The sequence below is a fragment of the Coregonus lavaretus genome, assembly GCF_964263955.1.
Source record: "Coregonus lavaretus genome assembly, contig: HAP1_SCAFFOLD_660, whole genome shotgun sequence".
In the NCBI taxonomy this organism is placed as follows: domain Eukaryota; kingdom Metazoa; phylum Chordata; class Actinopteri; order Salmoniformes; family Salmonidae; genus Coregonus; species Coregonus lavaretus.
Genome location: NW_028166949.1, coordinates 257295 through 277997, shown reverse-complemented (window position 1 = coordinate 277997; position 20703 = coordinate 257295). Strand labels below are relative to the sequence as shown.

The window sequence follows — 20703 nt, the reverse complement described above, 5'->3', positions numbered from 1 at the left end:
CGTTTCTTGTAGTTGGCCACCAGGTTTGCACACATCTCAGGAGGGATTTTGTCCCACTCCTCTGCAGATCTTCTCCAAGTCATTAAGGTTTCGAGGCTGATGTTTGGCAACTCGAACCTTCAGCTCCCTCCACAGATTTTCTATGGGATTAAGGTCTGGAGACTGGCTAGGCCACTCCAGGACCTTAATGTGCTTCTTCTTGAGCTACTCCTTTGTTGCCTTGGCCGTGTGTTTTGGGTCATTGTCATGCTGGAATACCCATCCACGACCCATTTTCAATGCCCTGGCTGAGGGAAGGAGGTTCTCACCCAAGATTTGACGGTACATGGCCCCGTCCATCGTCCCTTTGATGCGGTGAAGTTGTCCTGTCCCCTTAGCAGAAGAACACCCCCAAAGCATAATGTTTCCACCTCCATGTTTGACGGTGGGGATGGTGTTCTTGGGGTCATAGGCAGCATTCCTCCTCCTCCAAACACGGCGAGTTGAGTTGATGCCAAAGAGCTCAATTTTGGTCTCATCTGACCACAACACTTTCACCCAGTTCTCCTCTGAATCATTCAGATGTTCATTGGCAAACTTCAGACGGCCCTGTATATGTGCTTTCTTGAGCATGGGGACCTTGCGGGCGCTGCAGGATTTCAGTCCTTCACGGCGTAGTGTGTTACCAATTGTTTTCTTGGTGACTATGGTCCCAGCTGCCTTGAGATCCTTGACAAGATCCTCTCGTTTAGTTCTGGGCTGATTCCTCACCGTTCTCATGATCATTGCAACTCCACGAGGTGAGATCTTGCATGGAGCCCCAGGCCGAGGGAGATTGACAGTTATTTTGTGTTTCTTCCATTTGCGAATAATCACACCAACTGTTGTCACCTTCTCACCAAGCTGCTTGGCGATGGTCTTGTAGCCCATTCCAGCCTTGTGTAGGTCTACAATCTTGTCCCTGACATCCTTGGAGAGTCTTGGCCATGGTGGAGAGTTTGGAATCTGATTGATTGATTGCTTCTGTGGACAGGTGTCTTTTAAACAGGTAACAAACTGAGTTTAGGAGCACTCCCTTTAAGAGTGTGCTCCTAATCTCAGCTCGTTACCTGTATAAAAGACACCTGGGAGCCAGAAATCTTTCTGATTGAGAGGGGGTCAAATACTTATTTCCCTCATTAAAATGCAAATCAATGTTATAACATATAACATACAAATATGAATATAATAATCATACAGTGGACACCTAAGCCTTTGCATGCAGTGTGCTGATACATTTAGTGGTCAAATCTCTGACATCTGAACCGTGAGGTGGACAATTATTGTTTTAGGAAAGTAGCCTAAAAAAACACAATAAAATAGGCTATAAAGGTTTGCATATGCTACACATCGAAACACAAGGAATAGTGTTTTTGTAATTTGTTATAGGCTGTTTTTAAGGACACGTAAATGTGGCTCACTTGGCCAACATCCCCATTTACTGATGGCGCTGGCTGCGCCAAGTTGGATCTGAATGCATATGGATATCCATTGAATGTCTCAAATTTCAGGTAAATTAACATCTTCCCTGTCATGTTGTCTGGTGCCAAATGTTCCTAAAGGAAACTCTGAAATGGCATATTGTTCTTATTAAGATCTTTGAATATTCACATTAAAATCTGTCACCAATTGTATGTAAACCTAGCTTTAGACACACTAATGACTCTGGCAAGTGCGCTAGTCCAGTGTTACTTTGATTATGCCTGAACATCATGGTTCATCAGCAGCCTCAAACATCTAAAGAATAAGCTACCAGCCAAACAAGTTCAAAATAATTGTACTTAAACTCTTCCCTCATACTCATCTGGAGGTTGAGCATTTTTTCATCTCTATCTCTGTAATGTGTCTGTATCTATGTAATTGTATATATATTTATGTAAACAAAATAGGGACCACAATGGAAATAAGTCCCTATCTTTATTGTGCAATCACTTTTAAAAAATGTATTTTCTTAACTGACAAATAAAATCAATCAATCAATCCAAACTGTGCAGCGGCCAATTGATGAATGGAAAGAGACTTCTGTTACAAAACACCAAAAAGTTGAATGACATTCGGAGATTGTCAAGCCAAGCCTTCGATACTGGGTAAGCCTATAAGGTAGGGAGGGATGTATTTTCTGTTTGCAGAGATTGACATAGTCTATTTATTGTGGTGTTGAAAACGCAAACCATGATATTGAAGTGCCCGAAGTAGGTATGCTTTGTTTATTGGTTGTGTGGTGCATTGGCACAGAAACCTATTGGTGGAACATTTGTTGCATTTCCAGTATTTTATATAATTATAAATATGGCATCAAAATGTTGAAAATCTGATTTCCCTCTAGCTGATCATTGTCTCCAGCCAGCTCTGATCATGAAGTAATAAAACAGGCAGGGAGAGTGAGCTCGTCTGTGGTGGTCAGCGAACCCTCAACCTTCTGGCCCATAGCCCTGCGTGGCATCGAATGTGCCACAAAAGCATGCTGAAGTGGCAAAGTCGATATCCACGTTTATAAACAAAGGGTCGCTACAGTTATTGTTATTTGTGGTCGTAAACATTATTTTGAGTTAATTCTATGAGGGGGGAGGGTGTTCGATTTATTTTACAGTACAAGGAGAGGGTCATGTGAAAATATTTTTGGCAACAAGTGACTTTATAACAGAATGTTAAAATTTGCTTAAATTAAAGTTTGTTTTACCAAGTTACACTTCTCAAAAGGCACCGAATTGGTGGACCCAGGACTCCTCCTCCAGCTTTGTCCCCCTCCCATTACCCTCCCCTGTCCCCTCCTCACTCGCACAGAGCTCATTATCCTGCCCTGGTCACTGTTGTCGGCCTCCACCTCCAGCCCTGTCCCCTCTCCCTCCCCTGTCTCTCCTCCTTCCCTGTCCCCCCTCTCCCTCTCCTCCTTCCTCACCCCTCCTACTCTCCTTACCCGTACAGAGCTCCTCATCCTGCCCTGGTCACTGTTGTAGGCCTCCACCTCCAGCACATGGGAGCTGCTGCTCTCTCTGTCCAGAGCCCTCTGGCCCCGCATCACAAGCCCCGAGAGCTCATTAATCCTGAACAGACCCTTACTGTTGCCTACACATGCAGACAGAGAGAGAGATATAGGGAGACACACACAGATAGAGACAGAGAGAGAGAGAGAGAGAGAGAGAGAGAGAGAGAGAGAGAGAGAGAGAGAGAGAGAGAGAGAGAGAGAGAGAGAGAGAGAGAGAGAGAGAGAGAGAGAGAGAGAGAGAGAGAGAGAGAGAGAGAGAGAGAGAGAGAGAGAGTTGGGGTGCGGGGGAGAGGGGGCGGGAGAGGAGGAGAGCGAAAGAGAGGGAGAGAGGGGGAGGGGTGCAAGACAGGGAGAAATGGAAAGAGAGAGGTTAGCTGGGGGTTAAGAGTGATTCCATGCAGGATGGCCATGAGGGTATTGATATACAGTACATTCAAATATTTATACTACAATATCACTAACATTGTAATCGGAATCTATCCAGATCAAGTGATACCCACTTGACACTGCATCTTTCAAATGTATCATTGAGCAGTTAAATGGCTAATACCGTATGACTTCAAATAAGGTTATGATTATGCATGCAGGATATGATTAGCATGCAGTGTTGTTGTTGACAGTCTTTTGTGTTTAGTTGTTTGTGTGCGGTGAGGCCTGTGAGTAGGTGTGAAAAGTATCACCACCTGGCGACTCGGAAGAGGATGGAAGAAGTTGTACTCACCAGAGAGGATCCTGTACAGAACCCTACCGTTCTCCCCCTGGTCTGAATCTGTGGCTTGCACCTGCACACAAAAACACACAACAAAACTTAACACATGTTAATAGCAAAGGCATATGCAGCCATTATACTAATTTACAACCACAGTGACTTGAAACCACACACCAATAGGCCTACATAGATACAGTAGATAAACATTTACACACATGTACACACACACACATGTGCGAACACAGGCATGCACACAAACACACACACAGACGCTGACCTTCATATAGACATACACACACACGTACTAACATGCTAGTGACCCCCCCACCCCCTCCAAATTCTGTTTTGTCCCATGGTTGCCACAACAACTGCATCATGGCCCTGGCAACGATTCCACAATGGAGATTTCTCTCTCTCTGTCTTTATCCCTTCCCCTCTCTCTCTTTCACTTCTCTCTCCCTCACTCTCAATCTCCCTAACTCACTCTCTTCTTTCCCATCTCTCTCTCTTTGTCTCTTTCTCTCACCCCCTCTCTACACCCCATCTCTCTCTCCCTCTACCAGTCTACCTCCTTTCTCTCTTGTTCACTCTCCCTCTCTCTCTCTCTCTGACAGGCAGGCATGGAGCCAGAGCAGCCAAAGACAAAAACACATCAGAGACAGCATGGCTCCACACAGATAACTAGTGAGGCATGCTGAGCTGCTACAGAATGGGCCATGACATTATACTGAGTATAATATACTGAATCCAACCATGACTTCTGAACTAAAAAAGGCACAGAGATGTTGAAGCAAGATGAGACTGAGCAGGCCCTGATCATACTCTGCTTGTAGGACCTGTGGATATTCCTAGACAGATGCGTGCACAAGCATGCATGCACACCCACACCCACACCCACAGACAGACAGACAGAAACGTGTTCAAACACACACACACACACACACACACACACACACCCTCCCTTCCTCTCTCTCTCTTGCTCCCTGCGTGAAAAGAGGGGCCCTGTTTCAGTTTCATTAGCTTTATAAAGAGAGGAGAAGAGAAAGAGGAGGAGAGGGGAGGGGTGAGATGGGAGAAAAGAGAGTGGGGGGTCAGATTGATGAATAGGGTATTACACAGTGGACTGCACCACTTTGGCTATAAAAGGGGTGCAGAGATTCCCAGTTCGTGTTACTAAGACCAGATGTTGTGAATTTAAGCATTTGCAGTGTTAGTGTTGGGAGATACATTTCTAAGCTCTTAGAAAGTGTTGGAAATTGACCATTGTTTTAGGCTCTACCAGTGGAAAACAAAGATACTATGTTTTGATCACTGTCCTGTTACCCCCTTGTCCTCTCTGTCCCCTCTTTCTTCTCTCTGCATTCCCTAACACTTTCTTAAAAAGGCAGTGTGAGGAAGAAAAATAACGTGGAAGCAGGAAAAAGTTTGACTCACAAATACTGGATGTGACTGAAAAAGGTAAAGAGTGTGTGTGTGTGTGTTTGTGTGTGTGTGTGTGTGTGTGTGTGTGCATATAACATGTATGTGTGTTTGCTGACATGTGCTTATATGTGTTATGCCCACATGGGTGAATGTGTGTTTGGGTCAGTATGAGTGCATGCATCTAAGTATGGAGTCACAGTCAATATGAGAGAGTGAGTGGATGTTGGACAGTGGAAGATGTCTGAACTCTCTAGAGTTTGTGGTTTGTTTGTGGGTGGGTGTATACTGTAAGAGAGTTTGGATTCAATATCTTGCGTCTGAGAGTGTGTGTGTGTGTGAGCGAGTGTGTGTTGGGTGGCGGTGACTAACGAGATGATGGCTGCTCCAGTGGCCTTTCCACACAGCTTCGCTGGCATTTGGTCTTAAAACTAATTTCACGTCCCAATGTGTTTCCCCCTAAACTGACAAGGCATGCTTTGTCTCTACCGAATTAAAGACTATGACATTTGTGTGTGTGTGTGTGTGTGTGTGTTGCAACTCCTTCAGGGTATGATGGTAATAACCCCTCCTAAAAAGGCCTAAGTCAGCTTGGTTTAGCTTGGATAATAAGGCAAGACTTCCCATATCAAGAGAGCTGCTGTGGCACTCTGAAAGAGACTGGTGCACACACACGTGCCCGCACACACACACTCACAAGCAGACCGCCCCAACACACACAGATGTCCACACACTTCTCATCTAACCTCCTTCTCATGACTTCTCTCCATTCCAGAACTTGGCGACCATGAACACCACCAGTGATCTAGCGGTCAACATCTCCTCCACCCCTTCTTTCACAGAATCACCATTACCTTTCAACCTATCCAGCCTGCCCACCTCCCTCTCTTCCTCCCCCCTGCCATCAGAGCCTCACGACCCATTGCTGACCATCATGGTGGTGCTAGGCCTGTCCCTGCTCCTGGCTGCCTGTGCTATCTTCCTGGCCGTGTGTCGTGGGTCGTCAACCCAGACAGAGGAGGACTCAGATGGGGGCTGTAGTTCAGGCGAGTCCCTGGTCTGCGGGCCTTCTCTGTCATCGGAGCCCCAGCTCAAGCTGTGGAAGAGACTGGGCTCTGTACGGCGGTCATTCACCTCCTCATTCAGACGACCGCCCCAGCGCAGGTCCAACTGCAGCACCCACTGCTCCCCAACCAGACCGCAACCTGACCACAGCAGCTCACCAACGCCCCACCTTACCATGCCCTGCCTGTTTGACTATGTTACAGAGATATGACCACGCTCTGATCGTGAGATGAACGCAGGCCCGGTCATGGAGATGACCGCTTTGACTGTAACTTGACCACAACACTCAGACTTGACCCCAGTCCTGCATGTTCATGGATGTACTGCTATATAAACAATAACACTAACTTCTGACCAAACCCTAACTTCAAGATAACCTTTACTCCACCAGTCCATGTGGTTATTTGGACGATGTTGTTATTGACAAGAGAAGCATGTGCAAGCCCAAGGTTCTTCCAAAAGGGATACCAGCCTCTGTGGATGATGTGAATTGTTTCGTACATTTTGATTGTTGTATTATTAGCTACATTCTTATAAAAAAACAGTTCCAAAAGGGTTATTCGGTTGTCCCCATAGGATAATCCTTTTTGGTTCCAGGTAGAACCCTTTTTGGTTCCAGGTAGAACCTTTTTGGGTTCCAGGTAGAACCCTTTTCACAGAGGGTTCTACTTGGAACCCAAGAGGGTTTTGCATGGAACCAAAAGGGTTCTACCATGAACCAAAAAGGGTTATTCAAAGGGTTATCCTATGGGGACAGCCGAAGAACCTGTTTAGGTTCTAGATAGCACCTTTTTTTCTAAGAGTGTAGAACAGTTTGTGTTATTCTTTTATTGTATTAAAATGTAGTTTGTTTTAGAAAATAAAAAGCTTTTCTCAAGTTTATATTGTGTGTGTGTGTGTGTGTGTGTGTGTGTGTGTGTGTGTAGGTACAGTTGAAGTCAGAAGTTTATATACACCTTAGCCAAATACATTTAAACTCAGTCTTTCACAATTCCTGACTTTTAAACCTAGTAAAAAATCCCTGTCTTATGTCAGTTAGGACCACCACTTTATTTTAAGAATGTGAAATGTCAGAATAATAGTAGAGAGAATGATTTCTTTCAGCTTTATTTCTTTCATCACATTCCCAGTGGGTCAGAAGTTTACATACACTCAATTAGTATTTGGTAGCATTGCCTTTAAATTGTTTAACTTGGGTCAAACTGTCACGAATTCTGCCGAGACTGCTCCTCCTCCTTGCTCGGGCAGGCTTCGGCGTTCGTCGTCCCCGGAGTACTAGCTGCCACCGTTGAATGTTTCGATGTTCGTTTGGTTGGGTCTGTCTGTTACACCTGTGTCCGTTTGGGTCTGATTATGTGCCCTATAAGTTTCCTGTGTTGTTTTCGTTAGTTTGTGTGTTATTTTCCGCCTGTCCGTTGGTGTCACCTGTGCAGTACTCTGGACTTTGTTTATTGTGACGCACTGTGTTGCGTTGTCGCTCGCCTCCTTGTTTTGAGGTCCTTTATTTTGTATTGTTTTCTACAGTTAGTAAAGTCTTGTTTGACTCAGCCTATGCGTCCTGTGTCTGACTCCTCAACCGCATCCACATCAACACTGACACAAACGTTTCGGGTAGCCTTGGTCCCATGGTGTTTATACTTGCGTACTATTGTTTGTACAGATGAACGTGGTACCTTCAGGCGTTTGGAAATTGCTCCCAAGGATGAACCAGACTTGTGGAGGTCTACAATTATTTTTCTGAGGTCTTGGCTGATTTATTTTGATTTTCCCATGATGTTAAGCAAAGAGGCACTGAGTTTGAAGGAAGGCCTTGAAATACATCCACAGGTACACCTCCAATTGACTCAAATGATGTCAATTAGCCTATCAGAAGCTTCTAAACCATGACATCATTTTCTGGAATTTTCCAAGCTGTTTAAAGGCACAGTCAACTTAGTGTATGTAAACTTCTGACCCACTGGAATTGTGATACATAATTATAAGTGAAATAATCTGTCTGTAAACAATTGTTGGAAAAATTATTTGTGTCATGCACAAAGTAGATGTCCTAACCGACTTGCCAAAACTATAGTTTGTTAACAATACATTTGTGGAGTGGTTGAAAAACGAGTATTAATGACTCCAACCTAAGTGTATGTAAACTTCCGACTTCAACTGTATATCCATGTGTATGTTTGTGTGTATATGTATGTCTATGTGTGCACATGTCTGTGTGTGTGCATGCATGAGTGTGTATGCGTGCGTGCATACCTACATTCATGTGTATGATTGTGTGTACATACGTGCCCCGCGCGTGTCAGCCTGCCTGTGTACCTGCAGGATGCTGTATCCTATGGGGACATTCTCCAGTATGCTGGTCTCATAGCTGTTCTGGAGGAAGATGGGTCTGTTGTCGTTCACGTCCAGTACTTCTACAAACACTGTGGCTGTGCCTGTCCTCCTGCTGCCTGCTGGACCATTGTCTGAGGGATTTGAGTCATTTAGGGATTTACAATCAGTGCATTCATTGGATGAATAAAAATAAAAGAAACACATCATACTGTGACACTTTCTGTATTTTGAAAGTTCTATAAAACTTGATTACTGACATGCAAAACACTTTGGGACTGTATCAACAGTGGACTAATGAAACAAATACCAAAATATAGTTTTTGAGTATAATTTTCCTTTAAGTAAGTCAAGATCTTTGAAATCTTTGAGAGTAAAACCAACTGTATAATCCAATCAATTGGTGCGAATGAAATGGAACAAGTAACATCCACTAGATTCCTTGGAGTTCTAATTGATGAAAAGTTATCCTGGAAAGATAATATTCAATTTGTCTGCAGCAAAGTGATGAAATCTGTTGGTATCATCAGAAAGATTAGTGGTTTGGTTCATCAGGCTTGCTTCCTAACTCTTTACTATAGCTTAATTGACCCATCTCTCATTTACTGTAAAATTGACTGGGCCAGTACATATGCCTCCTACCTACACAAATTACTCATCATACAAAATACATTTGCAAGGCTAGCCACCTCCTCTAATTACCTGGCTCCATCTGCACCTTTGTTTAAGAGTCAATATCTTGTCTATTTACGACATCAATGTATGCCAATTATGCATTTTCATCTACAAATACTCATACCTCCCAGACAGTTTACCTAAACCCTTCAATGGATTCTTCCAGGTTAATTCTGAAATCCATCTATATAAGACACTGCGATAACCTTCATCCTCCCCACTGCCTCACCTCACATAGTCAATTCTCTATCAGATACAGAGGTACCATACTCTGGAATTCTTATATTCACATTGCCAAAACCTCATCATCCCTCAATAACTTCAAGTGAAGACTGAGGTTCAGCCTGATGAACCAAACTACTCAGTAATTTCCTCCATATAGCCCAACTCTCACACACTCACATCCACACATGCACACATGCACACACACATTTCAACAAAACATATATAGTTTATCATTTTTTGTTAATGCTGATCAGTTAATTTGTACATTTATGATTAGTGAGTTTTGTTATCTGTTTTAAGAAACCTTTTTAATTTTTGTACTTACGTATTGTATATTGTTTTTTTGTGGTGTGGTTTTTATATAAGTCCTTGGGCTTCCAACCACACCTGCACACCATTTTTTATTCATTTGTTTATATCTGTATTATTGTTTATCACTTATTTTCTTTAGTTTCAATAAATTAAACCTTAATCATTAAAACCATACAATAGAAACCAAAAATTAACACAGTCTGAGTCTTTGTAAACCCCATTTTTTAGAACATAACAGTGGGATACTCAAAGTTCAGCCATGTTCAATTACTTCTGAGGTAGTGACATGAGTACCCTCTTCTTCTCTCAATCCTTCTTCTCACCAGAGCTCTATGGGCCCTGGTCAAAAGTAGTGCACTACATAGGGAATAGGGTGGCATTTGGGATGTAGGTGTCACGACTTGCCCTCATGGGTTGAGGATCAAACATGCCGGCTAGGCAAAGGTTTGAACACCCCCTTTCCTGGGGGCCAGTTTTATGACCGGTCGTAAATACCGTGCAGACTTTCTCTTCCTTGCCATGAAGTATTGGGAGAAAGGACCCCTTTGTTAACAAAGGAAGTCTTCCCGCCAAGACTCCAACATCCAAAAGTGGATAATGAAACAATATTCCTACTTAAAAGAATGTGGGAAATGGTTGGTGGGGACTTAAAGAACAATCATGTCAAATTCTTTACTATGTAGTGATGTCATTAAAGACGGTGGAACAACATAACTGTATCTCTGGGGGGCTACACTTCCCAGTTTTGAGGTTTGCATCTAATTGTTGTATAAAACGAATGATTAAGTATAATAATACTTTTGTGACTATAACAATGTGATTTTAGCATTCTAGATAATAATACGCCATTTAGCAGACGCTTTTATCCAAAGCGACTTACAGTCATGTGTGCATACATTTTTACGTATGGGTGGTCCCGGGGATCGAACCCACTACCCTGGCGTTACAAGCGCCATGCTCTACCAACTGAGCTACATAGGACCAGAGGACAGAGGACACGCCCAGATGAGCACAAACATGATGGAATGCCCCTTTTACCCCGAGTGCATAAAAAGCCTCATGACAAAATTCACCTTAGACCAGCAGACGTGAAGCGTGAGCTAAACGTTGCAAATGGTTGAATTCAACTCAGACCAGGAAGCCCACGGCTTAAAATGGTTGACAGTCTACAAGACCAGCAGACGTGAAGCGTGAGCTAAACATTGCAAATGGTTGAATTTCTACCAGACCAGGAAGCCCACGGCTTAAAATGTTTGAATTTCTACAAGACCAAGAAGCATGAAGCTGAAGCTGCAAGTTACAAAATGGTTAGACCAAAAAGACCAGAAAACGTGAGACGTTAGTCCACACGTTTGAAATGGAGAAACTCTGAAACTCTCAACCTCTACACGAGGTGAAGAAGAAGACAATGCACTAGACCTTATCATTTCAGTCTGCAGTTGGCATGTATAGTCGTCGAGAGAACTTTCACTAAAGACACGAGGTGGGAAGAATAATCCCTCTCAGACAACCGCTGGTACATCTGAAGTATCCATTCTAATCACCACTACGACCAGAAGCTCTACCAAGGACATTGGGATCTCTGGTGGGCAAACCAGAGTCCTACATCATCAACTCAACTACTATCGAGGACAGCTACACGTAAATACATGTTGCATTTCTAATCCGAATGAGCGTAGTTTCCAAAGTAACCACGATAGTTTGAATCTCTTTCTCCCTTCCACTCTGACCCTCCTTCTACCCAAACATTCACGCTAATGTTAGTCCAGTCCACTAGGGACCTGTTTTCATTGTATTACTTTAGTAATCAATAACCTATGTGTGTGTTTGTATTGTGTTATTATTTAGTTAGTTAGTAAATAAATAATTAAGAAAATGTGTGTATTGCTGATTCATCAATAAGGTTAGGGTTCTTGCAGGTTCAAGGATTATGCGATGTTAAGAATGAGACTGATGAGAGGCAAATATTTGATAAGTGACTGTTATCGATATATAACATATATATCTTCTAAGAGTTTAATTCGGAGATGGTAACTCGTTAAACAACTTATTCCGTGGTGCCCCAAATTCCTAATGAGTTAATTGTTACATTATCCATTTAATCGAGTGACAATTAAACATAGTTACACTACCGTTCAGACTGGCCAATTAAAAGAAAAGATTAAGATGGGCAGTCTGAGATATGGCTTTTTCTTTACAACTCTGCCTAGAAGGTCAGCACCCCGGAGTCGCCTCTTCACTGTTGACGTTGAGACTGGTGTTTTGTGGGTACTATTTAATGAAGCTGCCAGTTGAGGACCTGTGAGGCGTCTGTTTCTCAAACTCGACACTCTAATGTATTTGTCCTCTTGCTCAGTTGTGCACCGGGGCCTCCCACTCCTCTTTCTATTCTGGTTAGAGACAGTTTGCGCTGTTCTGTGAAGGGAGTAGTACACAGTGTTGTACGAGATCTTCAGTTTCTTGGCAATTTCTTGCATGGAATAGCTTCATTTCTCAGAACAAGAATAGACTGACGAGTTTCAGAAGAAAGTTATTTGTTTCTGGACATTTTGAGCCTGTAATCGAACCCACAATTGCTGATGCTCCAGATACTCAACTAGTCTCAAGAAGGCCAGTTTTATTGCTTCTTTAATCAGCACAACAGTTTTCAGCTGTGCTAACATAATTGCAAAAGGGTTTTCTAATGACCAATTAGCCTTTTCAAATGATAAACTTGGATTAGCAAACACAACGTGCCATTGGAACACAGGACTGATAGTTGCTGATAATGGGCCTCTGTACGCCTATGTAGATATTCCATTAAAAATCTGCCGTTTCCAGCTACAATAGCCATTTACAACATTAACAATGTCTAGAATGTATTTCTGATCAATTTGATGTTATTTTAATGGACAATTTCATGTTATTTTGAAAACAAGGACATTTTTAAGTGACCCCAAACTTTTGAACGGTAGTGTAGGTGAGTCGATAAATAACAGTCATACATTAAAGTAAGTCATGTCACGACACAGGCCTTCTTGGTCTCTCTTTGGTAAGATGATGAAAAGGAACAGAGACCGTTGCGCAACAAGACTTGCATCCATCACTTCTCGCTCCTCAATCTCACAGATGTACAAAAGGGTTGTAGCTTTGAACCAATTTGATATTTGAAATCGTAGAAAACATGTACATTAAAACAAGCCCAAATTGGATACACAGAGTAAAAAGAAAGATGAAAATTACTCTGATAGGGCTAGGACTTACCAATAGCCTCTATGACCAGTGAGTATGTAGCCTGTGTCTCTCTGTCCAGGCCAACCACAGTCCGGACCACACCATCTCTGAAGCCAACACTGAATTTACCATCCTGGTTACCACCTGCAGAAGACAACACACAGATGGTGGAATATTACATGTATATCTCGGCTATTCACTTATACACACGAATGAACGCAAGTATGCATACACACACACACATACACTAGTGTACACACATAAACAAGTAGTAGCACATTCACATAATACAACTCTACATCTTGCCCAACCACTCTAGACAAACACACGTCTTTCCCAACCACACACACACACACACACGCTCACAAACACACAGACACACACAGGCTGCCATAGCCTTAGTTTGACCTCTGACCTGTGATGAAGTAGCTGAGCTCGGCGTTGAGGCCGGCGTCGTTGTCAGAGCAGTTGAGGCGAGCAACCACATGGTCCCTGGGGACGCTCTCCTGCAGGGACACGTTGTATATCTTGGGGAAGAAGGTGGGGGTCTCGTCGTTGGCATCTAGGACTGAGGGACACAGAGAGACAGGCAGGCAAGCAGACATACAGACAAAGAGAGACAAAGAGAGACACATTGTCTCTTAAAATAACTTTCATCATGCTCAATAGGCAGACAAGACAAGCAACACATTTAACAGATTGTCATTAATCTCTCAGCGCTTCTAAAATATCTGCTTCTGACCAGCAGGTAGTGCTATTATACTTAGCAAATTACTGTCTTGAATCAGTCTTTATATGGTGTAAAGTTTGTATGTTGGACCAGCCATGACCTGTATTCACAAAGCGTCTCAAAGTAGGAGTGGTGATTTAGGATCAGGTCCCCCCTGTCTTAGTCATTATGATCTGAAAGGCAAAACTGATCCTAGATCAGCACACCTACTCTGAGACACTTTGTGAATACATGCCCTGATGCTTGCATACCTGTGATGGTAAGGGTGCTGGTGGAGGTGCGTGGGTTCTGCCCTTGGTCGTACGCCACGATCCTCAGGTGGTACAGGCTTATCTGCTCGCGGTCCAGAGTTGCCGTTGAGTACAGCACGCCCGTGGTGGTGTTGAGATAGAAGTCAAGGCGTGGCATGCCCACCAGTAGCCCCATGGTAACCCTACCATTCTCCTGCTCATCAGGGTCCTCCACCTGGATCTGAGGGAGGAGAGGAGAGAGGGATTGAGAGAGAGGAGAGGGAGATAGGGAGAGAGGGAGAGAGGGAGAGAGAGAGAGAGAGAGGAGGACGGGAGAGAGGAGGATGGGAGAGAGGAGAGGAGGAGGAACAGAGGAAAGGATGCGAGAAGGGAAGGAGAGGAGAGGAGACAAGAGAAAAGGAGAGGAGAGGAGAGGAAAGGTGAGAGGGGAGAGGGGAGAGGGGAGGAGTAAGATGAGATGTGGGGATTAGAGACAGAGGGGACAGAGAGGGAGAGAGAGATGGAAGTGGTGGGGAGAATAGAAGTGAGAGGAGGACATGACAGACAGGGGAATACAGAAACAAAGAAGATGTTCAATTTGCCTTCACACTTCCATCTGATGAATCTGTTACAATTACACACGCAACTAACTCTAATGACATATTGTAATGGTGTACTGACCTTGAACACAGAGGATCCACTAGGCAGGCCCTCTGGCACCTCGGCCACAAAGGGCAGGTTAAGGAAGGTGGGGTCATTGTCATTAAGGTCCAGCAAGTTGATGTACACCGTGGTGCTGACTGAGGAACGCAGTGGAGGTCTGCCAACTGGAGTGGGCGCCAGAGGAACAAACACAGAATTTACAGGAGCACAAAACTCCAATAAAAGTTTTACCATCAATATTACAGGGGGGTTAAACTTCCTGATTTGGCCTCCTATTTAGTTCATTAAGAAATGCAGCCAAACGAGAGTTGTCTTGGGGGGGTGGTTTAACGTGGCTGTCGCTTGTGTTTGTGTTCGCACGTGGCAAGTGTTTGTATATTCACACTGCCAAAACAGTACACAGTTACAGTCACTTCTAGACAACTAGAAACAGTCTAACCAGGTCTTGTGTCTTGAAGTCGCCTAGGCTAGCTAGTGTTAGCCAACTTAAGTCACATAAATTTGGAGCCATTGACATTTTAAAATATTTTGTAATTTACTGATGGTCCCTAACTAGCCTCATAGGGATATCGAATGTCAACCAAATTGACCATGGGCATTACGATTGGGTCGCATGCAGCTGCGCTCCGAATTGATGATTACTTGGGTGCTGCCAGCTGCGGGCAATTGGGCAGGATTTAAATAAACCCAACCCAAGAAAAACTGTTACGGTACCCTTCATTCCGTGACATAGCATTTTTTCATATCATCTCGCAAATCTCCGTTTTGGACGAGACTGACGTTATAACAAACATTATCCTATTTAAACTTTGTAGTCAATTTTGACATTAGAATAAATGTTTCTGACTCATATCGATGCCACATAGGCCGTTTTCCAAACGAGAAGTGGCTTTTTGGGACAGTTGTTCTTTAAAGTAGCAGGAAGGTCTTGTAGAAACAGTGTTATTGCAGAGACTCACATATGAACGCACACTGTAATTTAGATACAGATACATTATAGGCTAACAGACTGAAAGACTCATCAGTCCCAGACAGTCGGACACACGCACGCACGCACGCACGTACACACACACACACACACAGACACAGACACAGACACAGACATACACACACACAGACACAGACAGACACACACACACAGACACACACACAGACACAGACAGACACACACACAGACACAGACAGACACACACACAGACACAGACACACACACACAGACACAGGCACACAGAGACAGAAGTATCGTCCCAGATAAACAGCTAGCCAGCCAGACACACAGAACAACAAACCGACCAACAAACCAACAAACAGAGTTCTGGCCTGGTGTGGGACTCACGATCGACAGCAGACACGATGATGGTCCTCATGAGCAGGATGTCTTTTGGGTTGGACCTCTCTCTGTCCAGCACGGCCCCGCTGGTCCTGATCTTCCCCGTGCTGCTGTTGATGGTGTAGAAGGGGTTCTCTGGGCTGATGCTGTACACCACTGTCCCATTGTCCCCAACGTCTGGGTCTATCGCTAGCACCTGGAGGGATGTATGGGGGGGAAGGAGGGATAAGGGGGGAATAAGGGGGGAAGGGAAAATGGGGGGAGGAGGGAGTGGGGGGGGGGGTGAGTGGAGGAGAGGAGAGGAGGGGGTTGGGGGGAGGAGTGAGGAAAGATAGGAAGATAGGAAAGAGAGGAGAAAATGGAGGAGTGAGGGGAGAGAGGAGGAATGATGAGAGAAAAAAGGAATAGTGGGGGAAAAATCTGGCACTTTACATCACTTCACCCCCACCGCACAACAACAGTCAGGTGGGAGAGAGATAAAAACATCTCTCTCCCAACCTAACATCTAACGTGATAGGTGATTTAAATACACTGGGCCGAGAGGGCCAGCTAAAAACACGGCATGATTTTTAAAGAGCTGATCAATTATTACCGCACTGACAAAGAAAACGCTGGAAACTGGTTTTGATTACCCTACATTGATTATGAAAGAAATTAGAAAGAGGGGAGAGAGATAAAGAGAGAGAAAAAGAGAGAGAAAAAGAAAGAGGGGGTAGTGGAAGGAGATTTAAGAGGGGAAACTTATTCATAGGTAGCCCCACAGTCCGTTTAAATTAATCAATCTAGGTCTTAGGAGAGAACATAAACTGTCTGACTGTGTGTGTGTGTGTGTTGTAAGGCTCTAGCCTTTGCCCAGGGCACTGCGACCGAATTCATCGGCTCACTGGGCTCTGCAGGTGGCTCCCCGTCGCCATGGTAACACACAGAGGGCATGGGCACACAACAACCCAATTATGGGACTGTATGGCACAGGAGAGGTGGTCGCCTGCCTGGCCTTATTGAGCTTTGGTCAGAAAGGGGCAAGGGGGGCGAGGGTGAGTACCCTCAGAGCACCATCTCCATTGATGAATGACTGTGTCACTGTGTGTGTGTGTGTGTGTGTGTGTGTGTGTGTGTGTGTGTGTGTGTGTGTGTGTGTGTGTGTGTGTGTGTGTGTGTGGATCCAATGTAAGGGAAATCCAACGCTAAGGAAAAGTGCATCCAACGCAAGGGAAAAGTGTTCATATTAAAGTACATATGGAGGAAGTGAAGAGTGGGAGAGGGAGAAAGACAAACACAATTCAATGTTCCAACACCACCACTCGTTCTCTCCTCTCCTCTTTATCTCTCCATCCCTCTTGTACCACAATGATGGCTAAAGTGCTCAAATTAAAGATAGATACATTTATTATCTTTCTCTTCCTCTCCTCTCCATTTTCTCCAGTTCCACCATGATGGAGGGAGTGAAGAGAGGAAAAAGCAGAAAGACAAACATTTTAGTCCCAACCACCACTTTTTCTCTCCATCTCTCATTCCACAGTGATTACTTTTCTCTCTTCCCCACCAGCCCAGCAGCAGGATAATTTGCAATGCATTTGACTGCAGGCTGCATTTTAATTAGCGATCGGACTCCCTTAATTACACTCACCGGCACATTGTTAATTAATTGACAATCAGGTGTTCATCAGCGATAACACGTTGCCAAAGACACCAGCAGGACAATGAGGGAGGGAGGAATAATAATGTCAAAATGTTTACTTGATACGACCTACACTGTGACTTACAGTAGTTGTAGAGTGTATTGCCCACTAATAGAAGTTTGGTCTGGTGGCCTGGGATGGTCTAGCTGTTCACCTGATTACGTTCCACCACTCCCCCAGAATGTATTATTCTCAACTTCATATATGTCCCGGAGTTGATTTGCACTGTTGGACACTTATTGTATATTTCCACTTATTGTCAGAGCACAGTGGGTTAGGTATACATATGCTCACTGCAATCAAGTCTTTCCGTTACCCAAATGTACTACCTGTAGAAATGTCACTCGCCCCCAAACGTGCGTTTATTTTAAACCTCATGTACTGTATGTCTCGCAGTTGATTTGTCGTCTTTCTGTCCGAGCACAGTAGGTTAGGTCTATATATGCTGCAATCCATTATTTATTTGTCGATCAGCAGACTCTGCACTACCTGTAGAAGTATCTTCTTTATCCCTTAACTGTAATCCATTTAGTATGTTTCCTCTGGCTACACATTGTACAGCACAGTCGATTTATTTCCACCAAAATACCCGCAGTCATATCCAATCAAAGGGAGAAGAATTTAAATGCATTTAAGGTTCCAATTCACTTTCAGTTTAGATGAAGGAGCACAGGAAAAATCCTATCCACAAAAAAAGTGTAAAGTGGTCAAAGAATCGTACTTTCAATTTAATTGCTATGGACAAGGCAGCGGTCTGTCTGTCTTCTGCAGTCCGCTCACCACATAATACCCTTGCTAATTTCTTTATATCTACAAGCCATAGTTCATCTGGGGGTCAGGGCATCAAATGTCAAAGGTCAAGGCAAACTGAACTCACAGAGATGACGTCAGTGCTGATAGGGCTCATCTCCACCACGTTGGCATGGTACGGCTCATCTCGCCACATGGGGACATTGTCGTTGATGTCCAGGATGGTGATGTTCACCTGGAGGGAGGAGAAGAAACGGTTAATGACTGTTCTGAGTTCAGTTAAAGGCTTAGAGGGAGAGAGAGAGGGGGAGAGAGAGAGAGATGGAGGGAGAGAGAGAGAAATGGAGAGAGACAGCAAGAGAGAGAAAGCGAGAGAGAGAGAATCATCTAAATACTCTTAGAACAATAAGAAACATGAAGAGGTTTGAGAATTGTGGTGGTTACCGTGGCAATGCCTGTCTTTTGCAGTGGCCCCACCCCTCCATCCACAGCTCTGACAATCAGGATGTACTCTGACTTCAGCTCTCTGTCCAGTAACGCTGTAGTGGTGATCTCTCCTGAAACACACAGTAATGCAAAGGTCAAACACACGTCAGACACAACACAAGCATGTACAAAAACACACAGACGCGCATTCATGGACACATACAAACACGCACACTCGCTCTCTAGTGTAACGGGGGTCAAGTGTGCTGCTAACAGCTTAGCTTCCTCCAACGGACCAACGGTTTGAGCCACCCAAAAGGTACTGATTGGATGGCTCCATCCGTGACATGTTAGCTATGGAGTGAGCTTACAGCACGTTCTTAATTGCGTTACACTAGCATTCACGCAAGCACACCCATATGCACGCACGCATGTGTAACTTGTAGGGGGGGCGTGGGTGTCATGTTAGAAAGGTCAATATTAGAAACAGGTCATTTTGACCCCCCCCAATAATATACCATGATGAGTTTGATTGATCGAAGAAAATAAATCCCAACTGTAAAGAGCCAGGCAGCTCCTGACTTTATGTGGCTTTGCACCACAGTGACTCAGTTCCTCATTTTATGATTGGATCCCCCCGCCACCAAATACGCTTTTGGTTGCGCCCGGTCCCCAGAGGCAGCCAGCCAATGTATTGCTTTGGTCTGAAGTAACAGTTCTGCAGAATGCACTACACACTCTCTCTTCCTCTTTGTAGTGTTCGCTGAGGAAAGGTAGCTACAGGGCTCGAAAATAAGGGTGTCCCATCGTCCCGGGGAAGCAAAAGAAATGGCCTCTGTCTGAGACGGTTCAAAACAGACTCTCTAAATGCTGGTTTCAATGGCATAATAAAGTGTTTATAAAATATATCCCCTTAACATATCTATGATCTGATTTTGGCATGGCTACATTGAAACAAGGTAAGACATGCCTCATAAAATGACATAAAAAGAGGATAAAAGTGCAGGACATACAATTTTTTTGGGGAGTGCAGAAGACTGTAAGTAAATGAATGAATGGCTACATAGCTAGCTAGCTAGCTAGCTAGCTAACTACACTGTACAATTCATAATATGCTGACACTATGTAGTCAGATAGCTAGCTATACCTATTGCCAGATAGTAAATAAATAATTCAGCTAATAAAAGCATAATCTAATTCATGTTAATAAGCTAACCCCATCATTGTTGAGGCCTGCCTTTTTTGTCACATGATAATAGTATTTTGGTCATATGATTATGGCAGGATTCAAAGATAGGCAATAGAGAGAGTGATAGAGAGAGCACCGCCCATGTTGAGGCAGGGAGAGGACGAACAGATAATCAGGTGACAATTTGGAATTTGAGTTGTAAGGCTGTCTTGTAAAGCATGTTGCACAGCAATTTACATCGCACACAGATTGGAACTATCGGTTCCTCCTCATTTTTGCTGACTGCACCCATTTGCTAAAGCAAATGTTGTTGCCTGAATTATCATGCAGTCTATCATATCCACCAGGTGAAGCTGGATACCAAAGATAGGAAAACAATATACCCAAAATGTATTTGGTGCATTTAAGTGAATTGAGACTGTAGATCTGACCCCTCTCTGTACCACTATATGCCCATCTTTGTATAAGGTTGATGGTGAATGACAATGAGTTGTTGATATGTATTTTTGAAGTCTATTGCTTGAGCATGATGCCATACTGATTGGTTTATTTGAAAGTCTATTGCTTGATCCATATTGATGTCACGACTTCCTTAGAGACTGCCTCCTCTCCTTGTTCAGGCAGGCTTCGGCGTTCGTCGTCACCGGCCTTCTAGCCACTGCCGCTCCTCATCTCATCATTCCATTTGTTTTGTCTTGTTTATTACACACACCTGGTTCATATCCCCTCATCAGTACCTGTATAAGTGTTCCCTCT

General features: G+C 43.9%; 1 protein-coding gene across 1 annotated transcript in view; it reads right to left on the bottom strand.

Moving 5' to 3' along the window:
* Positions 1-20703, bottom strand: part of LOC311114077 (cadherin-23-like) — a gene marked incomplete at both ends in the record, with an annotated part of 213759 nt that overhangs the window by 7698 nt on the left and 185358 nt on the right. The window contains 10 exons of the mRNA XM_084189355.1: positions 2936-3084; positions 3726-3786; positions 8511-8659; positions 12981-13094; positions 13366-13518; positions 13932-14151; positions 14592-14737; positions 15910-16099; positions 18460-18567; positions 18777-18889. Coding sequence (XP_084045481.1) covers positions 2936-3084; positions 3726-3786; positions 8511-8659; positions 12981-13094; positions 13366-13518; positions 13932-14151; positions 14592-14737; positions 15910-16099; positions 18460-18567; positions 18777-18889 — 1403 coding nt within the window. The remainder of the gene's footprint in view (positions 1-2935; positions 3085-3725; positions 3787-8510; positions 8660-12980; positions 13095-13365; positions 13519-13931; positions 14152-14591; positions 14738-15909; positions 16100-18459; positions 18568-18776; positions 18890-20703) is intronic.